The 12,959-nt window shown below is 35.1% G+C and overlaps 1 protein-coding gene across 3 annotated transcripts in view; it reads left to right on the top strand.

Annotated features, from left to right (window-relative positions):
- NBEA (neurobeachin) overlaps positions 1 to 12,959 on the top strand; it is a 464,261-nt gene that overhangs the window by 290,457 nt on the left and 160,845 nt on the right. For all 3 annotated transcript variants that reach the window (XM_030449922.1, XM_030449935.1, XM_030449928.1), the window contains one exon: positions 6,180 to 6,323. In XM_030449922.1, coding sequence (XP_030305782.1) covers positions 6,180 to 6,323 — 144 coding nt within the window. The remainder of the gene's footprint in view (positions 1 to 6,179; positions 6,324 to 12,959) is intronic.

Raw genomic sequence — 12,959 nt, 5'->3', positions numbered from 1 at the left:
GAGGAAAATGTCTACAAATGTAAAGTATTTCTTTACAAATGACACATGAAGAAGATAGTTTGGCTGGATACTAGGTATAAAAATTGGAAGAAAATGTATGGAATGTCTATGATTAAATTTTCAGGCACTTATGTATTTTAGAAACCAAAAATCTGATTTGCTTTTCCTTTTGGTAGAAGCAATTTCCACTACAAATGCATGCAATTTTTAATTTCTATGCAATTTTCGTAGTTTTTCTCCCTTGTTTCTTCAAAGGCCCCTTAATAACGAAAATCCGATTTAGATTCTTCTGGCTTTTATTAGACCTATTAAAACCATCCTTCCCTTAATAACAGTCACTTCTCTGATTCTCTGGAGGACCTAAATTATGTGCCAGTCAAAGCTGCTACATTGCAATTTAAATATCAGCTCCAGCAGACACAGGTGGGCACAGTTCATCACGGGGTGCCAGCACTGTCTGGCTTCTCAAAGCCAGAAGGTCCCCTCTTGAGGAGCCCCAAGAATACCTGGTGCATGTTTCCCATGGGATGAACACAGTCCTAAAGCCATGCAGAAGGATGCTAGTTTGGGGTGGAGTGGTCACTATGCTGATGATTTAATCTGAGTGGGTTTTGTCAAGGTCAGTTTGCAGACTTCCAAGTTAAGATTAGCAATGAAAGTAGAGGTTTATACTGTAAGAGTGTATAAAGAGGAAGATGATCTCATGAAACTTTTTATAAATATTTTCAAATCTTAACAGTGTTGAATGAACAGCAGAGGTAGATAATAGTGTTGTATTTTAATTCTGTGCACACATGAGCTTGATTATTTCTTGAAAAGTTGCAGTTTGTACAACAAACCCAAATAATTTTCCAAGAAAAAGCTTAGCTCTTTCAAACTCTGTTCATAAATTGTATTGTTGATATATAGTTCATAAATTATATTACAGGTAGCTGTGATGCAATTTCATGGTTCCCATCATTACCTATCAGGCATCCTCTTCTGAGGAACTAATTCTCAATCCCTTTATTTAATAAAATACAAAAAAACCCCTAACTTATGTTATTAAAATCTGGCAACAAAAGCAGTGTTCTACAGAGCAGTACATACATACCAGTGATCTGTAAGAAGAAAAAGCAACTTTACCCTTAAAAGTTTCTGAGGAGAGCTAAGCTTCAGAAAAACTGTACTTTAGCTGCTATAAAAGAGAGTTTTTAATTAAATGCAGCATTTTGCTACAAAGAGAACGGACTTTACTTATGTCAAAACGCTCCTTTAGAAGCCACATAAAACTGTAAAAGACAATATATGAAAAAGCTTTCTTATAGAAAAGAAGAATACCATCCCATGAAGCAGATTTCCAGATGTTTGGAAACATTAGAATTTCCTGTCAGTATATTTAGGTAACATTAAAATGAGGTTAACTTTCCATTCTGCCATCTCTCTTCAAAGATCAAAGAGCCCTCACTGCATAAATTGCCTTATCGGTAATTCGTTGAAGTAAACTATGGAAACAACTTTATAAGAAGCAGTAGTCTCCTTTTGTTGGTTACAGTATGACCAAGTAAATTTGCCTTAAAACGAGACATATTTTTACCTCCTTTTATGCTAAATACAAAGAGAAAAATTTAAAACACTCTATTTGAATATATAATAAAGGAATAGAAGTTAAGAGAGAACTGAAAACTCCCTCTCTGTGTTCAGCTAAATCAGAGCAATTAGTATTATGTCTAATAAAATAAACATCCATGAATATAAATGTAATCAACATGCTATGTTTATATGGCTAATTTAAAGATTTTATTTAGGGATGGTTTTGTGGGTTTGGACACTTAACAGTATCTTTGAAATTTAGACTATATCTCTAGAACCTGTTGTGACCTGCAGAACCCAACAAGTGATGTATCGTTTTACCTGAAAATAGAGAGGAAAAAAAAGTTTTAATATTGCTTGTGTTAAATACTTCTGTAGCTGCAAAATAACATGAGATTCTTCTGTGCTTGGGAAATAATTATTAAGGATTTGGGGTGGGGGGTTGTATGGTATCTTTCTGTCTGCTAAATTATGTTTAAGGAAAAGTAATGCTACTGGAAGAGAGATTAGTGAATTTTTGGCAATACTGCCCAAGTTTAGTGTGCATCTCGTATAACCTTTCAGACATATAAAATACACTCCTTTTGGTGGAAGTTGGGGTTTTGTAGAGGACTGCTGGTTATTTCTTTATTTTCTTTTAAAGTTGAGCTCTTTTCAGTTGTCCTGATGCTGCTGTAGAAAGCCAGTTTTTAAAATGGACATTTAAAAAAATTATCCAGATTATAAGAGATGTAACAAGAGATGGATTTTTTAAAAATCACTTGTCTTATATATTCTCTTGAAATATCTTTAGTACAGAGCCTTCAAGCTTAAAAAAATTAAGGCACAAACTTCAGCTGGACTTCAGTGTGAGCAGAGTTATTTATTTCCTTAAACTTATTTGCAAACTGTAACTGTAAGAAATACTAAGCTGCTTATTTCAAGGCTTTCTTCCAATCCCAGTCTAGAAAAATATCCCCTAGAAGGAGTTTGATATGGATAAGAACTGATGTCATCTGCCAGTTCCAGTTCTGTGCAGTTGTGTCAGAATGTTGCTTTCTTGAAATTATATCTAGTTTCTTTTTTTTTCCTATTTTAATAGATTTGAAACATTTTCTAATTGTACTTAAAGTGACATTAATACAATTCCATACAGTATCTTTGAAATACAGAGTCTTTATGTCCTAAAAAGAGTTTTAAACTTGGTATCTGGAAACTAATTTTATTTCACAGTAATTTTGCTGGGCCTTTAAAAAATAATTTTGAGGTTTGATTTTTTTCAACTGTGCTGAAGCATCGAGTATTCATTTATTCATCTCTCCTTTTTATATCATTGTTAACAATATTAGACGTAGTTTTATGTCATATAATTTTTTATTCAGTTTGTTGTCTGGTTTTAAAGAGACAAGTTTTTTTCTTTTTCCTCTTCTTTGGAGAGGTTGTCTTATTTTAAAAGCTTTTTGAAGTTGTCTTGAAATATAAAAATAGAACATCTGTGACAGATCTGTTTTGAACATATTTCACATTTCAGGATCCAAGGAGATCTGGTGGTCTGTGGTATTCGCTTGTTAATTTTTTGATGAATGGGTAGAAAGGCCACGAAGTGCACTCAGTACAGCACGTCTTCCAAAGATAGATGATCTCAAATAAATTCTATTCCCAATCAGTTTTTGATTTGTTAGGTGTTAAACCATTTCTTTGTAAGGACAGTGTTTACAAGCCTTGTAATGAGACAGCCCTGTGAGACCTTACTCTTCTTGCTGTAATTTTGATAAATGGAACTCTAATTCATAAAGGATATAGTGATTGAAGGGCAACTCTGGGTCTCGTACACTTTCATTTAGATAAATGTACACCTCAGTACAGCAAAACTGAGGTGCACTCAACAAAGTGATAAATTTAAACAACAGCCAAACCAGAGCTTTTTTTCCCATCAAGGCAAAGAAGCTCCATTTGCTACATTTCTTTTAGATAAATGTATGTTTAATATTATAAACCAGAATGGATTTCAGAAACATTTGTCTTCTTGCTGAGCTCCAAATTTGCCAAACTAATTTACTGCCCTCTATTCTACTATGTCTCTTACTCATGTGTATGGCAATATTTCACTAATCTGGTAAATGGAACTCTCATCACAAAGGATTAAAAATACACTACATTTCAGATACTTCTGGTGCATTTTAAGTATTAGTAATAATTTGGGTTTTGAACTTTTTTCCTTTTAACTTTAAAAATATATCTTCATGCATAAATAATTTTAAAGGACTGTCACTAATCTAATCAGTTACTACAGAAATGGTTGACTAGGATTATTCCAGATTAGTGCTTTTAAAGTTATTAATTTGAAGATTATCACTTTTCATAATGCTCAGAAACTTTTGTAACCCTCCCTACAACGAGCAAAAAGGAAGAGTATTTTCATGCTTCCTTCCTCCACCATGTTAGTTCATGCCAGGCCTGGTCTCCCTGTGTCAAACACTTCACCACAGGAGCTATTACTTGTGTCAAATGATGCTGAACTCCCTTGTAATAAACACAAGTGTAACAAGATCCTGATCTAGTGATTAAATACTCAGGACAATTATGGTGTAATAAGACTGAAGGTCTATTACAGCATATTACCCCTTTGTGTTTTTCCAGACTTCTACAATCATTACTCCTTTTCATGAAAACAAAATAAAACAAAACAAAAAAACCTACAGAACCTGATTCCAACAAAGAGGATACCAAATAAATAAAAAACTCAAACCAAATTAAAAAATAATAAAAATTTTAAAATCGGTCATAAGACTGAAATATTTTCAAGCCATTATTTACTTGATTTACTTTTAAATTAGATGAATAATTACAATTAGTTGTGCTCAGTAACCTACACAAGTGAGGTAGGAATCACAAGCTAATAACTAGACACAGCAGAACACAGTGTATTAGGATGTATTGGCATCAATATTATCTTAATTGCTGCCATTATCATTATGGTCCTAGTGGACAGAGCAACAAAGAGGAAGATTAGAGATGCTGCCCTTATTTTGGGGCTTGGGAAAAAAAAATGGGTTTTACTTACTTAGTTGTCTTTACCTGCTCTGTACTTATGGAAATAGCAATTGGGATAATAGGAGTAGTTAGGAGCAATAGCAAAAGGTTAACATTAGGCAATGTAAAACATGAGATTTTCTCAGCCTGTGGAGGTGTCCAATATCAAGTGGTATGCTAACAGTGATCTTCAGTGATCTTAAGAGTAAAGACACTAACAGAACATGCCTCCAGCATTTTCATTTATTTATATGGTGTGACTCCTCTGTTCAATAGCTAATTAAAAGGCTTATAAGAGGAGAAGATAAAATCATAACACTTTCCCCACTGTTTGTAATAAAAAATTGCCTGACACATCAGTTCCATTCCATGCACCTCTCTGCACTGATGTGCTTACCATACTCCTCTTTGTTGTCCTGTATTAATATGAGGCCATGAGTCATATTGAGCTTTACTTCATGATTTTACATCTGCCATAATAGTATTCATCATGGGAAATTGAGACATTGTGGAAGACAAAAAAAATCCACACATGCCTGGTTTTGCTCAGATGTAACTCATTGTTACGAATCTTAGTAAGCAAAAGTTCAAATTATCATACAGAGAGGTTAGATTTGGGGTTTATTTCTTTGAAATGCCCATATCTTGTTTAGTCCAAAGTGAATAGTCAGGGTTTCTGTTTAGGAAAAAACCCAAAAAGCTCTCTCTCCTAAGGGTACTATGAGGCTGTAGTGTTGCAACCAAACTAATGACCTCTCCCCATCTAGGAGAGAAACACTATGTGAATGTCACAACAGTACATGAAAGCTATTTATGATATGAAAAGTTAATATCATCTGACCACACTGTGATTAATTCCTTACATCATGTGAATAAACTAGCAAGCACTAGCAGGACCTTCCCAAAATATAAGATGGTGTATCTCCTGCCATAAGGAAGCATCAGTCTGAATAGAAGCCAGTTGTAGGCAAGAGGAAATGGTGACATGGGTGTGAAGTCCTTTGAGGTAACTGGGACTTGTCCATTCACCAACAGTTTTATTGTGCTTCTTAAAAATATACACACAGATGCATACCAGAGTTCCCTCACCATGCTTGTCCTTTTCTAGCCCTTTTGAACTTCTGCATAGCCTACCTTGTTTTTCTACACTCTATACTGAGATTACCCATCTCCTTCTGCACTGTTCTGTCCCTCCTATCTCTAAGATTAAAATCATGACAGATTTTGAATACCCAAAAGCAGCTTCTTTAGTAAGAGTAGGTGGTCTGAGCTCCCAGGGGTCAGTCAGAGCAACTACACGAGGAACCCAAGAGAAACTCCTGCAGAATTTCTAGCAGGTGGAAAACTAATGGAACAACACTGAATGTAAAGCAAATAGCTATTATTAAAAGAATGAGAGTCTCTGTATTTTATTCGAAGTATATTCTGACAGAGTAAGGCTGCTTATTTTGTAAACCTTGATAAAGTTCTTGAAAACATGCCTCTCTTTATTGGTAAAGATACTTTATATCATGTTTTTTCTACAACTTAACTGTGGTTGTTTTCTATGTAAAGTGTTATTCAGGTAAATTGACAACATTTGTAACTTTTTTTAGGCACTGAAGAGGATGTAGTAAAGTCAAAGAAAGCTTTCCGAAGTCAAGCTGTGGTAAATCAGAATGCAGAAACAGAGCTTATGCTTGAAGGAGATGATGATGCTGTTAGCCTGCTCCAAGAGAAGGAGATTGACAACCTTGCAGGTAATTATATTTTTCATTCCAACTAAGATATGATCCAAAAGCCTTTTTTAAACTTGTTAGCTCATAACCTTTGTGGATAGTCCTTTAATATTCACAGCTAAGCATGCAATTACAGTACAGATTCTTCATTGTTCTAGTTTTAATATAGTCCTGCTGGTATATTCTCCTTACATCAGCTAAGGGAACTGATAACAAATCACATGCCCATTGCACAGTCTTTCAGCAGAAATATGAGAAATAGTGGTACCTCAAGAGCTTTTATTACTGTTTCTAACTTCTTACTGAAAATTCTGTAAAACCATTCAGTAAGAATGTCTGTTTCTCTGGTTAAAATGGAAATGTGGACAAATTCTGTAACTCAGGGGGTTGTGAGTCAACGTGTGGTTGTGCAGCTTGATGACCTGATCCCAAGTGCCACTCAGCTTGTGGAGAGGCACCTGCACTCCTTCTGGCACCCACTTCTCTCACTGATAAAGTTAAGGGGTACCTGCAGTATTTCAACCCATCTGTCACAGCAAAGGCAAAAGTTGCCTGTTGTGAACAGGATCTAAGAAGGAATGAAACCATAACCAAGCTATGAACTTAGTTAGCAGATGAGCTGGGAATAAATACTCTGTAAAAATGTACTTGAGATCATTTCTGATCCATTCTCCCTGGGTGAAGGTATGCAGTGAGGTGTCAATTTTATCCTTCTCACAGCTTCTGTTACAGTTCTGTCTGCAATCCTACCTTTCCTGGGAATGTAGTTTGGAAAGAAAGGCATGTAGATATTCAAAAATGCTCTCTCCTCTCAGGCAGCATAAAAATGTGAAAACTATGAGGTGCAGCATGAAATTTTTATATTTAAAAATACCTTTATTAAATTAATCTACTAAGGGGAAGTTTTGTGCTGTCTCAGGGATGGGGGGTTTATCTGCACAACTGAATTTCTAAAATAGAGACCTTTGCTACTGCACTTTCTTCTGATGAAAAAGTGGAAATTTGTAGCAAAGATAAGATCAGAAATTGATGGTAAAAACAGAAGGAAAGAAAACAAAAAAAAGCACAAAATGTTTGTCTCATGCTTTGAAATCAGAGCATACCAGAGAGGAGAAATAAATGCTTTTATTTGGGAGCAGCCTTCAGTATATGATTATCACAGTTAATATGTCAGTCTGCTTCCTTCCTCAATCTGCAGCTAACCATTGCTGGGACACTGTTGTCTCAAGTCAATAAAGTGGGATCATTAGAGGGATAATTTGATTGATGTCCATTTCTCCTTTAGAAGGAAAACTCAGTACTGCTTTGACAAAGTTCTTACGTCTGAGAACAGTGGTTCCAACTGAATCTGCATCTAATAGCAATAGTTTTAATGCTGCAGTATGCAATTACATTGAAATATTGATAAGAACTTCAATGTGCACACGAAAAATTCTTGCCCGTTTCATAAAATCTCACAATCTCTTATGAAATTCTTATGCATGCCTCAACACTGCCATTTTGTTCAAACACATTGGTGGGAAACAACCCCTATAGTTACATCCCTCTGCAAAAACCTGATATTTTCATGTGTCCTTAAGTATTTCTGCACAACACACCCTCTATTAGTGATCACTGCATACCTGACATCCCCTGCTCCATCAGGATATGGCACAGTGATTCTAGTCCTTTCCTTTCACAGCTTGTAGAAATTGGGAGATGTTGTCAGTGTTGGAAATACAGAAATTCTAGAAATTGAAGCAAAATAATTTTGAAACTATGACAAGGAAGTTTGTCCTAACAGGGTCAGAAGTTAGATTTTCTGTCCCCTATCAACGCTAACAAGGCAAGCAAGGCAAGTCCAAGAATGGTGCTCTGTGTGTACCAAAAGCTGTGAACTTCTCCAAACAAACCCACATTCTATTACCTCCTTTTTACTATCAGATTAACCACAGCCTTTAGCTACTCAACTCTTTCTCATTTTTGGAGCTGAGCTGATTCTGAGTGATTAGTCACACACCATATTGCCTATGTCTTCTATAAATTTTATCAGTCAGTGAAAAAAAACCCCAAAACCTGAAGCCCTCCACACCATCTTCTTCACTGCATGATTTTGCATATAATACCACTGTTTTCTATGGTTTTCAGTATATGCTCTGTGGCTCTGAAACTTTAGTCCAGTAAATGAAATCAAGAAAAAGAGTAGGCAAGAAAAGTGGGTTTTAAGCCTAAAAAGGTTAGAGCAACCTCTGACATCTATGAAAAGCAGAGATCACAGTAAAGCTTTACATTCTTGTCTAATTTTAAAGAGTTATGTAGATTCTGTGTAAGTGGTCTGGACATCTCGGGGCTGCATCACGTTATGGTATATCACAGCATCATTTATATCTTGTTACTGTTCAGAGTGGAATGACACATAGGAAATTCTATATTCAGTTATACCTCCAATTTAACTTTAAAGTTTAAATCAATTTAAACCTGATTTACAATGATTTGGATTGTCTCAGTAAGGGACAGGAATTACACAGAATCATTATAAACCAGATTTAAATTGATTTAAGATTGTCCACATTTAACTAAAACAATTTAACATTGTTTATACCATGAAACTAAGGCTGGTCTTTTTAAAAGACAAGTCCTCAAGTTTGTTAAAACTCCTAACTAAGAGAATATAAATACTACAATATCTTGATTTGTGAAGTTAAAACTAAAAAAGGGGAAAGTTTAAAACAGATTGAGACTGTTGGTACAAAGTTATCTGTACATACCTTTGGTTCCAGAGGCTCTTTATAGTTTTTCATCAACCATGTGGCACAAATCAATGTAAAGTTCACTTTGATAAATTACATATGGGATGGAGAATTTTTTTTATATAATTATGGTCTGAATATTTTTATTATATAATCTTAGTATTCCATATGTTGCAATGGCAGTTGGTCAGATTTCATTATATTTAGTAGCATTTTAATAAAATATAAAAATCAGATTCCATTATGATTTCTAAGTTTTTGTTAAAGTAGTATTTTAACTGCCTTACAGTATGAGATATCAAAAGATGTTTTTCTTCATTAAGCATTTACATATTAAAACATTTTACATTTTCTGTTTCAGTTTTAGCTCCTTTTCTTCCCAGACTGTTCACTTCAAGAGGCAAGTCACATCTCTGTTAGAACTAATGACTGAGATAGTCTCATTAATTTTAACAGTTTTCTAATATATTGTGAATCTGTGGGTGATACAAACAAATCTACTCTAGTGAGTTGATATTACTAACTTTTCATTTCCTGCTTTTTCTAATGCTGCAGTAGGGCTCTTAAATACTCACCTTTCTCTTAAGAGCCTGAGAATGCAAATTTGCTAACAGATTGACTTCTGCTTCGTAGGTGATTTTTTCAAAATTAAAAATATGTGGATGTATTCTAATATTGTAAGATGGAATTCTCAAAGGAAAGCATATTTTAATAGATAATTAATATTCTCTCACCAAACTTTTTTGTTTTAAAGCCTTGATCTGGCATTAAATGTTTGAATAAATCATTCAAACAAAAAAAAAGAATAAATCTTGAACCAATAAGGTTTTATGAATTTTACCTTTTAGAAATGAGATTCTCTTGGTCGTAAAGTTGCTGTTGATTTGTTGGGAATGGTTTGTGCACATCTGAGAGCAGAATTTATCTTTAATGGCATTTTTGAAAGATACATGTTTTGTAACTGGAGCATGTTTCACCTATTTTGTCATTTGGCTGGTGGCAGCAGCAGATAGGCCCCCACCAAGCAAAGCATCCCTGATGAAGTCTTTGGCTACTCTCTAAAGAATAATTTCTGGAAAAAAAGAAACAAAGATAGGAGGATATGAAGCTTTGGGTTATTTTAGGAAAAGAAAAGGTTTTGGCAAGCATCTGTCTCATTCCTTGCATGGGCTCAATCAGAATCTGCCTCCTTCATGAGCCATGGTGAATTGCAGCCTCGCAACAGTCTTGCAAGAATAAATCTGTGTTATTTGGTCCATTATACAAGGAGATTGAACAAATCATGCAGATAAACCCAAGGAAAGCTTCTAACTGCCCTTAACACATTGTAGCCTTAGCATATCTTGACCTTCGCTACGAATTTTCCCTTCTTGGACATCTGTCTTTAGGAGGGAGGAAACCCCCCCCAATGCAAACGTGCCCGAAACGTCTGAGTGGGACACAGCATCCCAGCACTGCCCTAGCATTTAGCAACTCTGAAGTTCAGCCTAGGAATATTTTTAGAAAGCAGCATTACTACTGCTAAATAAGATCAGCTTTTCCATCCAAGCCAGCATGGGTACTCAGTCGGCATTGGCTTGAGGACTGAATGTGATAAGCCCTCTATCCAGACTTCTCAGTGGTGTGCTGAGTGTATTGACTTACTGCCCCGTGCTAAGGAACACACTGGGTCATGAGGATTTGACAGCTTGTATTATTATTAATGAGATATAAGACCTTTCACTTCCAGGTCATCTGTTTGAAGTCCAGACAAGACTGCTGGTAACCAAACATTATCAACATCTGTTTTGTGGCCTATGCAAAATAAGCCTTTTGTCTCGTTTTCAGACAAGCTAACAGAAATCATCAAGATTTTGAGCAATTTCCAATTGGAAAAATATTTTATGCTGTCATTAGGGGAAATTGGAATAATGCCAAAAATTGTATACATGGAGTTACAGTTAAAATTGTATAGCAGGAAAAAAAAAAAAAAAAAAAAAAAAAAAAAAGTAAATAATTTAGCCCTTGGGGAAATTTTCTATTCCAAGTTCTAACAAAGGACTCATTTACATTTCTGAAATTATTATTTTGAAGACTTGCATTGGTCCAGATGCAGTAATAAAAACACTGACACACCAAGGAACTGCATCTAAAGCCACAAAAAGCTCAGAAATTAAGGATTTTGGATGGAAAACTTAAATAGCATTGACTTCTCTGAATGTATTATGCATTTACATATTTAGATTTACATATAATACATTAAATATTTCTACATTTGCATATTTAGTTACAGTAACATATTTTATTGCAAAAATATGACACTGAATTTTCTTTACAAAAGTTGACCAGTGTAGACAATCTCTGGTAAGCAAAGCTTTATTCAACTTTCCCTTACCTATTCTTAAGGAGTAATGAAGGGGCATATTTTCTTGGTTTTCCTTATGTTGCCATCTCAAAATTATTTTAAAGTGCGTAGGGTAATTTTTTTTTAATTAGTTATAGACAAACAATAGATGTTCTAATTAAAGAAAAGACTTGAGCCTCTATTGAGAAGGCAATTTTTCAAATTACTAAATTTTGCAGACAAAAAACACCCCATAATTTGTTAGGGGCACAGCAGATAAAGTTTGCACCTCTGGGTCTTCCAGGCTTAGAGGTGGTAGTTAATCTTTTTTTTTTTCCCCATCTTCTCTTCCTTTCCACTCTCACAGTCACTGACTTTCACACTTTTTCTCCCTGTCTGTAAGTGGCCACGGTATCTCAAGCTCTTCCATGTTTTATGGTCTTTTTCTTTAAGAAAGTATGTATGTATGTATATGTGCACACCCAAATACTTTAGTTAAATAGCAAATATCAACATTTCATCAGAAAACAGCAAAAAAAAGTCTCATTGTGTCTCCTATTTTTCAAGCCTCTCAATGGAAAATATTCACTAAATGAGCATGCATTGCTGAGTAGATTTCTCCCCTCAAGCTCCAGTTTTCCCGCAAATTAACAGGAAAATGTAGGAATTTCATTAGGGTGTGGTTGCTTGTTTGGGGGATGTGTAAGAAGAGTTATTCTTTTTCTCTTTCTATGGCAGATGTGTAACCACCCAGACCTTGTACTTCCAAACACGGAAATTTACTTCAGCCAGATTTCCATAGTTTCTGCTTATTATATATTCAGATTTTGATCCTCAAGTCTAAGTATAAAAAAGAAAAACATACTTGTATGAGTTTTATATAGAGTATCAATTCAGGCATAAGCTGAAAACAGTTATATTTTTGATAAGTAGTTGGCTTTCAGATTGAAAACAAAACCAAAAAAAGCCCTACGGTTTCTATAAAATACTATTTTTAAACATCTCAGTGTTTATTCTAATAATTTTTTCCACATTACTATCCAAAACAGCTTAATATTTTATAAGGTGGTTGTCAGTCACAAATGATAGTGCTCCTAGACACAGCTTTTAAAGTGCTCTCAACACACCCCATTCTAAATCTGAATTTTCTTTGACTTTTAAAATGGCAGCTGCATTTCCTGAGTTTCAAGCTTTAATATTAAATCAGATCAAACTTCATTGGTTTGTATTTACAGGAGGTTCTGAGAGTGCTTCCTGTGCTCTTACTGTCCATTTGTTCCAGTCTCCTTACTTTTCTTTTGTCCCCTTAACTTGGAAAACGCTTTTCTATTTGAAACTTCTCATGATGCAGAATGAGACTGCAAGAGCCCACGACTGCACCCACCAAATGCATAGGTCTGGTGCTTCTCCTTGTCCCAAGTTCCCAGCCCTTGGAGGGAACTGGTAGGTGATCAAAGCTCAGGCTGATTAGTTATTTGACACAGAGAGACTCCAAAAATAAAGGCCTAGATGTAGGAAGCCAAACTCCACAGTTCTGCACCTTATTTCATCTTCACTATGTTGAATTCCATAAGAAAATCCCCATTTTTCACAAGACCCCATAGA

The sequence above is a fragment of the Calypte anna genome, chromosome 1, assembly GCF_003957555.1.
Source record: "Calypte anna isolate BGI_N300 chromosome 1, bCalAnn1_v1.p, whole genome shotgun sequence".
Classification (NCBI taxonomy): Eukaryota; Metazoa; Chordata; class Aves; order Apodiformes; family Trochilidae; genus Calypte; species Calypte anna.
The sequence above is the reverse complement of the archived record's forward strand: the minus strand, read 5'-3'. Positions and strand labels throughout refer to the sequence as shown.